The 16,814-nt window shown below is 47.4% G+C and overlaps 1 protein-coding gene across 5 annotated transcripts in view; it reads right to left on the bottom strand.

Annotated features, from left to right (window-relative positions):
* The window catches only part of AKAP13 (A-kinase anchoring protein 13), a 329,213-nt gene that overhangs the window by 34,819 nt on the left and 277,580 nt on the right, over window positions 1-16,814 (bottom strand). For all 5 annotated transcript variants that reach the window (XM_053223592.1, XM_053223593.1, XM_053223591.1 and 2 more), the window contains 2 exons: window positions 14,777-14,951; window positions 252-319 (listed from right to left, as the gene is read on the bottom strand). In XM_053223592.1, coding sequence (XP_053079567.1) covers window positions 252-319; window positions 14,777-14,951 — 243 coding nt within the window. The remainder of the gene's footprint in view (window positions 1-251; window positions 320-14,776; window positions 14,952-16,814) is intronic.

A 16,814-nucleotide genomic window follows, 5' to 3' on the forward strand; every position in this document is an offset into this window, starting at 1 on the left:
CACACGGTTAAGAAGAAAACCACCGTAACACCACCAGACACATTCGCATCATGGAGAAATGTGTATTTAACGTGGGAGTTCTGAAACCCACAGGCTCCCGAGTGCGTTAACCAAGAGACTCCATGGCTTTAAAGACAAACTACAGTCTGGTTATTTTGGTCTCAGTCTTGGTATCAGATGATCCCAATAAACAAAAACCACAACCTGGCCTCTCCCAACCCCGAGGACTGGTCCGCTCAGAAACGTCTTACCTTCATCTTGACCTTTGCACAGGAGGCCAGACTCTCTCTGCAGCCTTTGTGGACGAAAGCACCGCAACCTGAAAAACAAGCAAAGCTCAAGGTGACTTCGGGCAAACATATCCCAGGGTCTGACTTCACGCTGCCATGGCAGCCTGTGGACTCCCAAGCGAAGTCACTCACATGTCAGAATCCGGCTCTGACTGCAACTACAGCCTGTGGTTCCCTTCCAGAAAGCAGGTGTGTGATGTCATTTGGAGGAAGAGAAATGACAGCAGATGCGACTTGTGATTAGTGGAAACTAGAAGCGTGGAGCCGCTCCGGCAGGAAGCGGAGAGGCTACCGAAACAAAAAGCAGAAGCATCTGCCGTCGCCACGCAAAGTCTAAGGCACAAAGACACCCACCAGCAGAGCCCCTCGCCAGGAGCTGGGCAATCTGCACAGCTGTGTCAGAGGCAGAGCGTGGATCCGAGAGTTCACCTGTTTACACGCTTCCACTTGGCATCTTAACCACCCTGAGCTTTGCACAACCCAGCCCGAGTCAGGCGGCGCAGAAGAAAGGTCATCAGAACCCCCCAGGCACATCTGGGGAGCCCTGCCCGACCCAGGAGCAAGCGGGCGATGACTTCCGGAAAGACGGGGCAGAGTCCACATCTGCCAAGGATGGGAACCTCAGCCCTTCTTTCTTATTCCCTTAGCTCCAAAGCCGCTGATGTAAAAACCCAGTCCTCTGTGCCTCAGCAGGGTCACTGTCAGCTCTTACTGCTGCTATGAAGTCACAGAACAGAACTGTGCCAGGAGGGCCAGAGACCTGTCGGCGGGGACACCCGGTGACGAGAGCATCTCCCTGACAAGAGCAACCAGACACCATTCAGCAGGCAATGCTTCACACGCTGACGCAGGAAGCACAGGTCCTGCCTGTGTCAACTCGCTCACCGGGGGCCAAGACGCTCTCGCAGCACAGACGTGTGGATCTGGGCAGAGTGGAGGGGCGCCGGGGAGGACAGGACCCAGGGACGCAGATGCCAGAACCCCGGGCCCCAGCGGCCTCTTCCCACAGGCCCTTCCTCGACGGTCGCGCCCGCACCGCCTACTTGGTTCGGGGGTCTCTCCCACGGTACCAGCAACCACGCCGCACTGTGAGGCGCTCGTGGTTTTCTCCTCCCCAGGGGCTCCTCTGGGACAGGGACCCTTGTGTGCTGTGGAACCTGTAAGTCTCTCTACCACAGTGCCTGGCTCACGGCACCCATTTAAATGTCTGCTTTAGACCCTTCTAGGCCTCTTGTATCCAAACACCAAGTGCCCTGATACATTTTACAGAATGTGAAATAGCAACTTACTAACACTAAAAGGGGCACAGGAAAAACAGCTATGAAACCACATTTGATTCAGGCCGTGGCTCTGCTAATTAGTTAATTAAATTAGTCTGTTCTCAGGGCCTCAGTTTCCCCAGCTATCAAATGAAAGGAGGGTCCACATTTCCTAAGTTCCTTCAGTCTGTTATTCCACAAGATTCTTCATGTTCCATCTCTTAAAGAAGGGAATAATTTTCCAAAGTAAATCCTACTGAATTGTCCCACGAGGTTCATGCAGTGTGACATTTCAACTTCTACGTTACCTGAATTACCACTAATTACCACCCCTCAGAGCACGGTCAGGGAGGGGCCCTGACCGGAGGAGTCTGGACAGAGGCGACCACCACACAAGAGGCTACTGGGGGCAAGTCCAGAGGTGGATGGGTCAGAGTGTGAACCGGTCTGCAGTCATGGTCGGGGAGTGGGGAAGAGGCTGTATTCTAGGCCTTTCACTCCTAGGCCTGCCTCTGGCCCCCATCTAGCTAACTTCTACGACTCTACCCCATGGGACATTCTCTGGCCACCTTTCTGATGTTACCAGACCAGAAGAGACGATGGCAGCAGGAAGGGAGGCTCCCCTGGGGAAGGCTCACACAGGCGTCAACAAGACGAACAACCTGGAAGGTTTCAACTCCGTCAAAACTGTATTCTTGCCTCTGCGGTGTTCCTTCTCCGGGAGCAGACTGTGAGGGAGTGACCTCAATGCCATGCTCCTTGTCATTTCTACGGTCTGCGAGCATCTCCATGTAAGCAGGGGAAGCTGCCCCAGTCAGCAGTGGAAGAGAGGTTACGGACCCCTGAACGGGAATGCCGGGATTTCTCAGCAATGTCCCGTTCTGGGCATAAAGAGGTCACTGCAGAAAGACCCCTGGGGAATGACTCATTCTAATCAGTAAAAGAAAACAGTCTGAGGATGTCTCACTAAAGAACCGGAAACCACTGGCCCTTGTTAATTTGTCCAGTTCTCTGAGACTTGAAAATGACCCATTTTGATAAAGAAGTTGCTGTTTTACTACTGAGAGAAAAAGCAGAATCACGAAGAGAAATCCATGTAACTCCCGAGATGCCAACGTGGCTATGCCCTTCTTCCCATCATGCAATGCAACTCCTAGGATCTAGACCCCAGGGAAGCTTGGCTCAAGACTTTACGCCTCTCCAGCCAACGGTCTTCCAGGAAGGGCCAAAGAGGCAACAGGTAGGCTGGACCATACGTCTTTATTGATTTGTATTTAAATTTTTTGCCTCTCACCTCCCGAAAACTCTTCAATGGCTCCCTGTCACCTTTAGGATCGTATTTCTGGCTTGACTTGACGGGACCCGCCACGCATTGCTTGAACGTCCAGCCCCTCACCAGGTTCAGCCATGCCTGTGGGCCCTGAATAGAAAACGGTGTTTTGTACTTGTGTCCCTTCCCCTACTGGGCTAGAAGGACTCAGCTCTACGACGTCCTCTCCGACTCCCCCAGGGAAGGAGAGAGTCCCCACGTCTGCACTGGGGGGACTCTGTGCTCGCCTCTGTCACAGTGCTGTCCCGGACACACTCGTCCCCTGGACAGAAAGCTCCCTGAGGGAGTCTCACTTTGTGTTTTACAATTTTTACACCCCTGTTCCCAGCTGCTGGCCCACAGGAGCACCAGGTGTCTCAAGAGGGTGGCAGGTGGGCTCCACGCTGCCGGCCCCACAGCAAGAAGCGTACATGGCAGTGGAGGCCAAGCCCCGCAGCCCTTTCCCAGCAAGACAGATGTATTCGCCCACCCGCGCCCCAGCCTCACTCGGGACGCCTGCCATGCAGAGGCCGGGAGCACGCGGCCACCCGGCTCCAGGGCCCAGATGAGCCGCCGGCTCTTCACGCAAAGGCTTCAGAGCTCCCCTGGCCATCTTCCCTCCGTCTTTCACACATCCCTGGCTCAGCTTGAGTGTTTCGCACACCTCTTCTTTAATCCCGTGTGTCCGGCCCTGCCCTGTGTAGGAAAGAGAGCCTCTCCTTCACTCCATTCCACTCAGACAAAAGAAAACGTGCAAGGATTCCAGATGACAGAAACTAACGAGCCCATGTTACAGACGAGGAAAACCACGCATTTTGAAACACGATGAAATGTACCGCCACACACAATAACAGTAGCTTGAAAGTATTAAAAGACTCGTTAGCAAAACAGTAAGACACAGAAAGAAAAGCTGTACAGACTGAACAGGCAACTCAACCACACAAAACGGTGCCTGACCTCTCCAGAAATCAGAGAAACACCATTTCGTATCCAACCAGGCTGGATAGAATAAAAGCCTGCCAATTCTAGGTGGGAAACGGTGATGTGTGAACGCTCAGCATCTGCCCCGGCATCTGGAAACTGGCATCTCCACTTTGGAAGAGTCATTTGGCAGCTAGTTGACAACGTGCCCGCTTTATGAGTTAGCAATTCCCTTCCTGGTGGACAGCCTGGTGATGATGTCCCGTGTACTCCTGCTTATAACAGAGAAATGACCCAAGTGACTTAGTAGTGGGACAGATTTGAGAGATTCATAAAATGGAACACCATACAAGAGCTCTAAGTCAGCGATCTGGATTCAAGCTGCTTCAGTGTTCTGGCTCCCCCAGATCTAATGTTGAGGAGAATAAAGCAAATTGCAGAATGAGGAATAGTGTGTGGGGCCATTTATGTAAACTACAAAGACTTAAGGGTTGTTGACGTAGAAGATAAAATGATGAAATTCAGACTATATACACACTGAATTCATGATAGTGCCCGTCCTTGGGGAGGGAGGAAGAGGCACCGGATGAGGCAGGGAAAAACGCGGGGGGGGGCGGGGGGGGGGTAGTTTTCAACTTTCTTGGTTTATTTCTTTACAACTGGGAGAGAATCTGAAGCAATATAACAAAATGTTACTAATTTTTCACTTGAGCAGTGAGTCCACAGGTGGTGTTACATCATTGATGTACTATTTTGTACTAGTATCTAAAAAAAACCAAAGCCCCCAAACCTAGTGTTAACACATTTTAATATCCTTCAAAGTTCCTGGAGTTTCCTTGAAAACACTCCCTTATTCCTTAAAAAAGGTCAATCATAGTTGTGCTAAAGTAAAAACAATTTTCAATCAGCTTTTACTATCTTCCATTCCAGTTACAAAAGTACATTTTCTTCTTTGGTTTTATGAAAATCCATAAGGTTTCTGGCATCTCTGGGCAACAGACGGGATGGGATGTGCCTCAGGACTGGCCACTAATTCTGACCCACAAGTGACCCATCAGCATCCTGGTTTCCAAATTGCACCCTGCCTGTTCCTTTCTCCCTGATCAGGTCCATCTCCCGAAAGAACGAAACGAAGACGATTTTGGGGGAGGTTTGGGGGGTGGTGCCATCACTTTTCAACAGACTTCAGCAATATTCAACTTCTCAGGCCGGTGTCTGAGATTTAAAAGACCACTCCAACCGATGAAACGTAAGAGCAGCCGTAATAGAATGTACATCTAAAAGACAACTTTCCCCCACTTTCTTAGTTGAGACAGTTCCCCAAACTCATACCCTGGCTGATATTTTACTGTGCCCTGTAATAGGGTGGCGAGGCTCAGCGATCAGTAATTCATGCAGGGCCGTCTGCCTAACATACTCAAGCTCCCACTTGGAAAATACTCAGCTTGTTACCAAGTTGCTCTGGACTCAGTTCACAGTCCATTTTAGTGGTGTGTGGGGGTGATTTAGAAACTCTGGCCCACTGACATCAGCCAGAGTCATGAGGTTAAAACCTTACTCTCTGTTTCGGAAAACAGACAATTACCAAGAACACAAGAGCCGAAGATAAATCTAATAGAGTCAAGCTCTTTGCCACAAACCATACCATGTTGTTAGGGAGATCAAAGAATTATTTGGCCTTTTATTTATTTATTAAAAAAAAAAAAAAAAGACTTCCTAAGAGCAGTAAGTAATATGCTTTCATTTTCCAAAGTTATTAAAAAAAAAAAAAGGTCTCAGCACGGTGGTTTACGAGAACAGTGCCGACGCCTAATTAGATTCCTCTGAACTTAAATGCAAACGGCCCAGGCTTCAACAATAACATTTTTTTTTTCACTACCAAGAGGCATCAAACAAAAGAATATGAAGGAAAACCCACAGAACTGGGAAATATCCTCTGCTGATATATATATTTTTTTAAACCTCTGTCACCAACCGCCACAGGTCTGGGGTGAACTGTTATATACTACACGTTGCTTCTCTTTCAGCAGAAAAACCAAAAACTACCTGTCAGAGAGACCAGCTTGAGAAAATCAGCTTTAAAGAAGGATAAGAGCAATGACCATGCCAAATGGAACAGAAATCACAGAACGGTCTGGGCACAGGAATGCTATGGCAGGAAGGATTCACCTTTTTTTTTCTTGTAATTTTTTTTTAATGTTTCTTTATTTTTGAGACAGAGGGAGACAGAACAAGAGTGGGGGAGGGGGAGAGAGAGAGAGAGGGAGACACAGAATCTGAAACAGGCTCCAGTCTCTGAGCTGTCAGCACAGAGCCCCCATGCGGGGCCTGAAACCCGAGTTGGAAGTTGGACGCTTAGGCGACTGAGCCACCCAGGCACCCCTAAAGGATTGGCCTTCTTAAGCTGAGCTCTGAGGTGAGGGACCTTCCCACCCTGAGTCCACTGATCATCCTCAGGGAACACGCTAGAGTCCTGCCTTACAGACACAGATCCGGGGGAAAAGTCTTGGATCCTTCTCAAGGAGCAGGCTGAAGGGTCACTTTTAAGGACAGAAATGTGCAACTTCCTCCTATCATTTCAACTCTAACCAGGAAAACTAAAACAAAACAAGCAACAATGAAAACAACAGCAACAACAACAACAAAACTATTTAGGTATGAACCAATGTAGAAATATATGCTCCAAAGTGCTTTCTGCAACTTGTCTGTTTCAAATCCTTGGGGCGTGTGAAACACCGTGGTCTGGACTGATGGCAGCTTATTAGCTACAATGCATGTAAAATGTTCTTCCTTGCCGATGTAATAACCACAGAGCTGATGCACAGAACAAGAGGAAAGCCACAACAAAGAGCCAAATCATCTCAGGTGAGAGGCTCACATAACAGCAGTTTTCAGAAGAACACTGGTAAACAAAAATGGAACAGAATGCAGGGCTCTGCTTGAATAAGAACTGACTTTGTGATTTAGGCTCTTCTTTTTACCTTCTTTTTCCCTAAACAATAAATTTCTTTTACTATGTCACACAAGCAATGAACTCTCCATGCCAGAAAACCGTATCTAGAGAGCTGCCTTCCTGGAGAAAATCCAAAGCAAAAATCTGACCATCACATGCATTCTGAACTCTCATGTTTCCTACTCTGATTCCAGCTGATCTACTTGTTTATTTTTTTAATCAAGAGAAACAACCTACCACAAAAGTACTCAGAAGCTGCTAACACAACAGAAAATAGATCAACAATCATCTCAAGATCATCGTACGTCTGTTTAAAGCAAATAAAACAGAACCACTAACACGATCTGAAACCCAAACCTAATGAATTCCTTACTCCGAAGGATTCCACCACACATTCCAAAGACCAAAGTATTTGTGGCAGCTGGAAAGAACAGCTGATGATTCAAGGGAAGCTTTACGGAGTGGAAGAAGTAAGAATTGGAAACACGCTCTTTCCTTTCCCTGTTAAAGTTAAAGCGAGAGGTGAATTCTGGCTGAGAAAAAAAGACCTGCCAGGTTTCTGCTGGGCGGAATCACTTGGAAGCAGTCCTGGCAGGAGGCTTTAGTCCTTGCTTCTTCTCCCGCCACAAGCAGGTTGCAAAGAACTATTATGGAGCCTTTGCTCCTTGCCGTTTCTGGTGTCTATGATCAGGACCACTTCCACGCAAGTCCACGGGAAGGGACTCAAGCTTTCACCCAGAATGAGGATGTACTACAGACTGGTTCGGGTGTCTTTCAGCAGAGTCAAAAGCAGGTGATAACGTTGAAAACGTGCTGTCCTGTTGAATCACTTAGTATACGCACGCAGAGGGATATGTTAAAGGGACTGATGACATCTGGAACACTGGAGCCCATCAGTATTGGCCACCATCCTCCTTCATTACGATGGGTGACATGGCTGATCTTTCTGAACCACGACTCAAAACTGACGAAGCAGGTGCCCGGGGGTGAGGCTGCAGGGGTCAGCAAGGAGGGTTATATTAGACCAAAAAGGAAAGCTACCGGGAGGGAAGTGACGGACTGGAGGGATGCTACGTTTCCTGAGGTTCTTGGGAAGATCCTGAGCACGGGAGGGGATGGAGAAAAGGGAGAGAGGATTCCGAGTCCCCAAGTTACTCATCTTTTCCACTTCCTACTAAGATAACAGATGGTGCTTCACACACATGAACGTTCACTGCAGGCTCTGTTCTTCAGGAAGCTGGAGAGAATCAGCAGATTACGTCTGCTCCCTTGGGAAAATGACCACATATCGCTCCTCTGCTTTCAAGCCTTGATCCGCAGCCCCCCTTTTTAATTAAGTGGCAGGCTGCACACTGTCATACACAAATATTAATGCCACCACCAAACGCTGAGCCCACTTCCACACTCTCCCGGAGCCGAGTGCAGAGCTCCGAAGTTTCTGAGGAGGGCCGGTATGCAAGTTAAACATGTACTTTTGGAGCTTAGGTGCACATGAGGGAAACTATCAAACTGCTCCTTTCTGCTGTCTGATTCTTCCCATTTAAACTTCAAAAACATCATTCTTTCCCCTTGTCTTTGCAGAGCAGGTGGAGCCTAGATGACTTACGACATTTCAGTTAGATCAAGCAATTGCCAGAAATCAAAGAGCCACTGGCTGAGGACATTCTGATGCTCCTCCTCCCTCCAAACAGAGAAGATTCTAGCGATGACACACTGGGCTCCACGAAATAATTTGTTTCCAGAAGAAACAGACTCCTCGGGTGACTTAATGCTAAAGTTTACAAGTTAAACCAAAGAGGTTCAATCCAGAAAAGTCCCATCCCATTGTAAACACTGTTAGCATAAAACTGGTAGCCAATCTGGTGTTTTACCGGTTTTCTACTTTAAAAAGCCTTAAGTGAAATACTGTCATATTATGTGCCATCAAAAATGTAAAATATTTAGGACAGGCTGAGTTACGATCTTAACACTCTCACTGAAGTCAATAAATGAGAACAATGAAGCTGCTTTAATGGATCCCCAAGTCAGAAATCAGAGGTGCCTAGGATATGTAAAACTCACATGACTACTTGGGCATCTAGTTTATTCCTGTATTTAGTTTTGTGTACATAATATAGAGAATATCTTCATTCATATACGTAAGCAGGTTCAAATATTAGTAGTTTAAAAATGGCTTCCTTCACAATCACGTTATCTTCTTCAGTTAGTTAAAGACAGAAGGAAAAACGTAAACAGATACGCTGATAGCTAAAGTTAGTATGTTGATGTTAAAATCTGGTTATACTTTTGAGCATGTGGTTTTTTTTTTTTAAGTTGATTTATTTTGAGAGAGGGGGAGAAGGTGGGGGGGGGGAGAGAGAGACAGACAAAGAGAGAGGGAGGAGGGAGGGAGGAAGAGGGAGGGAGAGAGAGAGAAATCCCAAGCAGGCTCTGTACTGTTACTGCAGAGCGTGACACGGGGCTCAAACTCACAAACCGTGAGATCGTGACCTGAGCCGAAGTCTGAAGCTTAACTGCCTGAGCCACCCAGGCGTCCCTAGCATATGGATTTTTAATGCAGGTTTAAAATTAGTCTAAAAGATATATATGCATGTATATATTCAAAATTTTCCAAAATTTCCAATTTCCAAATTTCCAAAACAGTCCACAAAAAACATCCTGAAAACCACTGCCCTGTCTATTCAACTAATTACTACATGGACTTGTGGCTGGTAAGTTAAGTCCACGAGTCTCCTCCTACATTTAGTTCTTCCTCATGGGTTGCTCTGGGGTCCTCGGGCCCCAGACGTTTCTAAGACGTGTCCCAGGTCCCCCTCTCGGGGAGAAATTGTAGCACACGCTCTCCCACCAGTGTGAGCAGCTCAACAGTCCAGGAAACCCTAGCTCTGCTTCCTCACGGAGGGAGTCCAGCAAAGAGAAGTTCTATTTGTGTCTAACAGGAAGAGGCATCAAGAAAACAAAAACGGGTCTAGGGCGCCTGTGGTCGAAAGAGGTGCACCCTCCTACATTACGGCAGATGTTTCTATCTGACAAATCGATCCTATGCCAGCCGCACGTTTAAGCCTGAGTCATCACAGTCTCACGCAGGCTAAGAATTAATGTAGCCGAGGAGGATAAAAGTCAACTGCTGTAACCTAGAAAGAACACAGACACAAAAGCCAAGGACAGTAGAAGACAAAACATGTCCTGGACATGAATCAGGCAACCTTTCCGTTCCAAATTTACACTGAACAAAGGTGTCGGCAGCCAGTCACGGCCGGAGCCATCCCGCTACTGCAGCCATAAACCAATGGTTCTTACCTTTCCTCCCTAGAGCACAATGCAAAAAATTCTCTGGGTCTTCAACAAAGGTTTTCCTTTCCACACAGGTTCTGTCCCTAAACCTTCTGATGATATTTCACGTCACACCTCAGCACTGAGAGTCTGCAGAACCAACTATGTTGTTCTTATTCAAGCTGCTGCTGTCAGTATCGTGGGGACAGGGCACCTCTCCAGTCTTCTGTTAAGCGACTGCTCTCTGGTGACCATTCTGCTCTTTGTCTGTTGAGCTCTGGAATCCACTACCAACATATTTTGCTCCTTCATCAGAGACCAGCTGACAACCAGAAAAACCTTTAAAATTATCAGTGATCCAAGGTTTGCATTTTGGTTCTGCTCATACAAAATAACAGAAGTACAGTCATTAAAAAATTTAAATAAGAGTATAAAATAAAACCTGAAGCCTCCCTTAATCTCTCCTCTCCTAGTCTCTTCCTTTAAACTGTCAACAGCTTGGGGTATATCCTGTTAAATATTCTTGTGTATTTACATCAACAATTAGTGTCTCACTGGTCTTCCGTTAGTTCAGATCATACATCTAGTTCTACTTCTTGCCTTTTCAACTTATCAAAGCGTCTTGGAGGCCTGTTTGTGTCTGCAGAGCTACCCCAGTGGCTGGCAAACTATCCACTTGGTGGGCAGAGTCTCACGGGAATACGGCCACGTTCACTACTTAGGGCTTGACCATGGCCAGAGCCAAGCGGCCACAAGAAAGGCCTGCAAAGCCTCACACACTTGCCGCCAGTTCCCTTACAGAAAGAGCTGGCCGACCCTTTTTAGTACCAGCTCCAAATTCCATCTGATGAATCTACGACATTTTACGGATGGATATCGAGTGTCTTTACCTTCTCCCCCATTACGAATCATGCTTCAGTGAGTAGGTACCAAGGGTTATGACGCTTTGAGAACTCTTCTCACAAGCCCTCGCCAACCGCTAGAAAGGAGGGACATTACGTAATGTGACAGAGGCGCTAAATATCGCAACAGTGGCAATCACATTACAACATATAAATGTATCAAATTCACGTGTTTGCACACCTTCAATTTCCAGTGTTATACCTCAAGTATACTCAATCGAAAAGACAAAAGGTGCCTGACACACACTGCTGCTCAATAAATATTTGTTGACAGGAGGCTTCTGAATGAATCATAAAACCAAATGCCATGTTTTGCAGAGTTCAGGTGACCAGTCTTTGTTGAAGAACTTCACTTAAGGAACTCACGTGCATAATTACTGACAGTTAAATGTAAAGAATAAATTCAGTCTGAAGTCATGAGAGTTTCTAGAATATTCACCCAGCTCTCCTTTCACTGCAACAGGTTACAGAGTGGAAGTCATTTTCCTCCTTTATAAACAAACAGAATTCAGAACAATCTACTGATGATGTGGAACACTGAAATAGCTGAAAAATCTCCACAAAGATCCTTCCAAGGCTATTTCTACTCCTGAAATTTTATTCACTTATTTTTCACATCTACGCCTTAGCTGCGCTGTTCTGTTCCTACATTAGAAATTCTATTCATTTTAACTTTTTAATAATTCGCAACATCTTCCCCTGTCTACGCACTTGCTAACTTCCTCATGGTGGTTCACTTCCTCGTGTGTTATCCGTGTATTTTTTATCTTAAACTCAGCTTCGGCTTTATAGGACTATTTTCCTTCCCGTTGGGAAGCCTATTTTACTGGTGACCCTACGGTTCAGTTCTGTATTTGTTTCTGCTGAGCTTCCTTAGTGTTTTTATCATTTTCAGATTGGGATTTCATTAAACCGCTTGTGAAAAATTTCTTAGTTCGAGGTATGAATGGTGTGCATTTGGACCCCAGATTCATATATAATGCAGAATTCTCACCCAGAGCCCTGGGCGAAGGCAAGTTTCCTTGCTGCTTCTGAAGGGCCAGTGGGTGGAGCTTTTCTAGGTCCTTCAGTATGGACGTTGCAGCCTTTAAAGCTCCTGGTTTCATTCGGGGGTCTCAGTTCCAGCTCCTACCTTGTGCCCTCGAACCACACATCCTGTCCTCGGTTGACGGGGAGGCTCTTCATTGCTCTGATTAGGAGTTTCTTCACGGATTTTCCTTTCTGCAGGCTCGGTTATGTATTAGTTTAGTGTTTTAATTTATTTATTATTAATATATTGCATTGAACATTTCTGTTTTATAGCAGAAAGCAGGTGTTCAGTCTCCTCCACTGATGAAGTTCTTTGAATATCAAGTTCATACTGTCAATCAAGAAATACGAGGTCTTTCTGTTTTTCTCTGAGACCAGTGCCCCTCAAATGGAGAACAGGCACTTTGCAGGAGGGATACACAAAATGATTCTTTGGGACACGGGGAGGGGAGGTTTTACAGCTCTCATTTATATGGACTTAAAAGAGAAACAGAATTAATAAACAGATGATGTACTGGTGCCTCACTCAGCCCTTTGTGTTGCGCTTATATGTCCGAGAGGGCCCTGGAGGTTAAGAGCACTTGAAAGAAGCTGGGGATGTGTAACAGAGGCTCCTGTCCTCATCTGCTCACTTTCAGCACGCTGTGGTGAATGGAAATTCACAGGTGCTCAATGCAGTGGGCTTAGAGAGTATATTTGGTTCCAACTAAAATAAAATGAAAAAGGGACTTACACAGATTCCTGCAAAGAACCCACTGACCTAAGAGTATTATTAAGAAGATGAATAGCTAACCAGCACACAAGACAATGGCAAATCTGACTTCTCTTATTCCTGGAATGGGCTCTTTAGAAGTAAGGTATAGGACAAGTGTGTAATTCCTGCATTAAATATATACACCCTGGGGGCGCCTGGGTGGCACAGCCGGTCAAGCGTCTGACTCCTGATTTCGGCTCAGGTCATGATCTCATAGTTCATGAGACTGAGCCCTGTGTCAAGCTCTGTGCTCACAGCACGGAGCCTGCTTGGGACTTTCTCTCTCTCAAAATAAACAAACTAGTGTGTGTACACACACACACACACACACACACACACACACACACACACACACGTATATACACCCTGCGTGAGTAGGCTAAAGACGTTTTAATGATGCACGAACATACTAAAAAGTGCTTGGTGACTGCTGCCCTAGGTAACCAAGTTATCCCAGTACCAAGGAGCTGACTGTGTCAAGAAAACTGAACGCGTTCGGCTGACGGCCTAGGGAAGTGCCCTAACAGAACCTGGGCCCCACAGTAACACGCAGGGGGGAGTGGACGGTGGTGGCCCCTCGTTTCCTAGAAGTCACATAAAGCTTACCACTAACGCTGGAACTCTCAACTTCCTGGTGAGTCGCATGTCCGGGAGGACCTAAGCGTGTGTGGGATCCGCCCACAGGATGCATAAAGATTTCGAGAAGAGCTCCTCCCAGGAGGTGGTGTGGTTTTTAAAGTAGGGCGGTACAACCAACAGGGCTGCAGACAACATTTGGGATATATCGACAAAAGTCCTCTTCCAAGGACGTGATGGTAAAGCTAGTCATTCAGAAAGCCACGACAGCTGTGGTGCAGACAAGCCGGGCTGTGTGCTGGCTTAACTCCACTCTGTCTCTTCAAGAAAGCAAGTGAGCGGAAGTCAATTCTGCAGTAGTTCCGAATCTGCTCAAGTGAGCTTTCAAACGTTGCAAATTTCAGTAAGTTAATTATTTTTGGTAACAAATCCCTTGGGGTATTCCACAGAAATGACTGAGAACAAGAAACGTCATAAATACCATAGTCTGAGAAGCGTTTCTTGGCGTCTAAGTTAGTCACTATCTTGTCTGAACCTGTTATAGGTGCCACACGGTGCTAATCATCTCTGCCTTCGGGGTGACTGGGCTGGGCCTGGGGGTGGCTCGATCTCCAGAATGGTCAGTTCCGGCCACAAGCGGCCTCACAAATTTTCTTTGGTGTGTGCGCTGCAATGATTACTTTCTATCCACCTAACGACAACAGTTTTGAGATACGGTGCCTTAGAGCCGGGTCTCTGCTAGATACAGCTGGTAGCCTGCTTTTGTACGGCCCATAAACTACAAACGGTTTTTACATTTTTAAATGGTTGAGATACAGACCAATATTTTATAATATATAAAAATGACATGAAATTCAAGTTTCCCTGTCTATAAATGGAGTTTTATCGGAACACAGCCATGCTCACTGGTTTATGTATTGTCCGTGGCTGCTTTTGCACAATAGCAGAGTTCAGTAGTTGTGTGGGGACCGTGCAGCCCACGGAGCCTAAGACACTTGCTGGTGGGCCTTGACAAAAAAAGTTAGCCACCCTCTGCCTTACAGTATCTTATCAAAACCAGGAACCACACTCGGTTAACAGATGGGGCTTTAAGGTGCTTCTGATCAGGTCAGCGACAGGTCAATACGGGACATCTCTGCCCACGAAAGTACCTTCCCTTGGGAGTCACCACGACTTGATGTTGGCAAATGGCCGACACACTTGCCAAAAAATGAGCGCATATGGCCTGACAAAGGACTGCTGTGTGGCTTTTGAGTTGGAGGCCACGAGGCTGTTTTGGTGATGACATAGACTTCCAGGACAACAGAACGGCGTGTAAGAGATTGGGGCTCTCTGCAAAAACATACAGGCTGTATGCTCTACATCGAGAGCTGATGACCCTCCTGATGTTTAAAGGCAGACACAACAGGCTGACTTGTCCACACACACCAGGAAGGGATACGGGGTGGATGGGCGGGAAGCCTGGGGCAAGCCCAGAGCCGTGCCTCAAAGGAAGGGGCGTGTCACTTACTTGCACAAGTGTAGGCGTCCTTGCTGGTGAAAGGCTTCACGCACTGGCTACAGCTGACGGGACCCACAACAGGGATGGAACTGAAAGCGTGTCCGTTGACAGTCTTCTTGTCCTTGTCCTTCTCCTTCAAATCTTTCTCCTTCTCCTTGATTTTCTCCTTCTCTTTTTCCTTTTCCTGCCAAAGAAAAGAGTTTAGAGTTAGTTGGACGCCAGAGCCTTCCCTTCACCCGGGCACCCGGACGGCATGTGGTCAACAGTGGGTCGTGGCGAGTGTTTGGGATGCAAGCCAGGAGTGCAGTCCTGGACGATGGTCTTTGAAAGTTGTGAGCGTTCGGGCTTCATGAGACACACTCTGGGAAGACTGGGCAGGCCAAGCAGTTCTGTCAGCGGCTTGCTCAGCGGCTGTTCAGACCGATGGACACAACATCCCAGGACCAACACCTGGAAGAGGCTTCTGGAGCTGCAGGAGGGGAACGTGGGGCAGCCAAGAACGCTGCTCCTCCCCCCAAGCGCGGCCCATGGAGGACGCAGGCCATGAGCTGAGGGCCGGCTGCAGGCAGGGAGCAGGAAGGACAGCAGCCCTTCTCGCGTCAGCCTGGGGCAGCAGGAAGCTTTCCTCGGGGGGGCTCTCCTCCAACTGCTTCCAGCCACAAGTATTACCGTCCCCCACATAGACACACACCGCTGTTGCAATCTAAAATAATCCCTGCAGGACAGGTACCCCGAAGCGAGCCACTGTGACAAACTACCAAGCACCTCATACTCTGAATCAAGGCCTCTGCGTGCGTCACCGCACCTGATCCCATAACTGTGAGGTGAAGGGAGGGCATCGCGCTGCCCGTCGTACACCCGAGGAGATCAGGATCACAGACACCAGCTCTGAGCAGCTACTATGCGCCAAGCACCACAGATGGGAACATACACCCAGTGAAGAAGCCATCATCTCCACTGCACGTTCAAGGACACCAAGGCACAGGGTGTTTAATACTACAGTTGAGCCCACATGCCAACCACGGCCCCACTGGAATGCAGACCCAGATCTGGCCGACTCCTCAGCTCTGCTCTCTTCACTCCTCTCCACTGCCAAGGGCTGGAGAGGTTTGTTGACTCACAGAAGGTCACACGGCAAATGATCGGCAGCCCAAATCACAACCTGGGCCTTCTGACTTCCTAATTCAGAACCTGTCCACCATACTGACCTGGTGAGTGCTGGCCAGGTCTGATTCGTGTATGGCCCTTGGTTAACGAACGGAACACATATCAAAAATCTAAGAGCCAAATTGCTACACTTTAGAACCACAAAAAAGAGGACAAGAAAGGGAGAAAAACAAACTACTTCACTTTACAAAACAGGAAACTGTTCTAAGTGAAAATTAGTAATGGCTGAAGTACGTACGTAACATTCTAATAACAAGCAATAGCAAATGCAGTTTTTTCCAAGTATTTCTCGCTCTTAACCACATTTGGCCACAGGCTTCTCCATGCGTAAACGTTAAACTGAAAAGCATCTGCCTCCTTGCTCAAGAAAGCTAATGCGTGCTCCAAGAGCTGAGAAACTCATCTACGGCAACTAACATGCTCTCCAACCTCACAAAGCTCATCAAATCTGAATAATAAATAATACCCTCATCCTTCATACTAATCCAAACTAGTTCTTCCAAGGATAAAAACAAAACAGTAACCTAACCACCGTCCCCCCCCACCGCCTCCCGGTCTCTTTCTGTGTTTGTTAGGATTTAGTGCCTTAAAGAAGTCAGGCTCTTACCTCCCCATGTTTTGGTCCTGTGAGTCTCACTGTTATGAGGGGTACTTCGTGAAACCGACCCCATTTTACCGACATGATTCGACCCCCATGCCAGGAAGCGTGCTGTCACAGAAGGAGGGGCGCATGCCGGCAGGGCAGAGCGTAGCAGCTTCGAGCTGCCATGAGAGAAACCGTAAGAGGAAGCCAGGGACTGGTTGAGAAAGGGAAGGAGGGAGGGCTGAAGTTGCTTGTTTCCTTAAGACAAGCTTAACCATTTGCATGCTGCCAGGAAGG

The sequence above is a fragment of the Acinonyx jubatus genome, chromosome B3 (genome assembly GCF_027475565.1).
Source record: "Acinonyx jubatus isolate Ajub_Pintada_27869175 chromosome B3, VMU_Ajub_asm_v1.0, whole genome shotgun sequence".
Lineage (NCBI taxonomy): Eukaryota > Metazoa > Chordata > Mammalia > Carnivora > Felidae > Acinonyx > Acinonyx jubatus.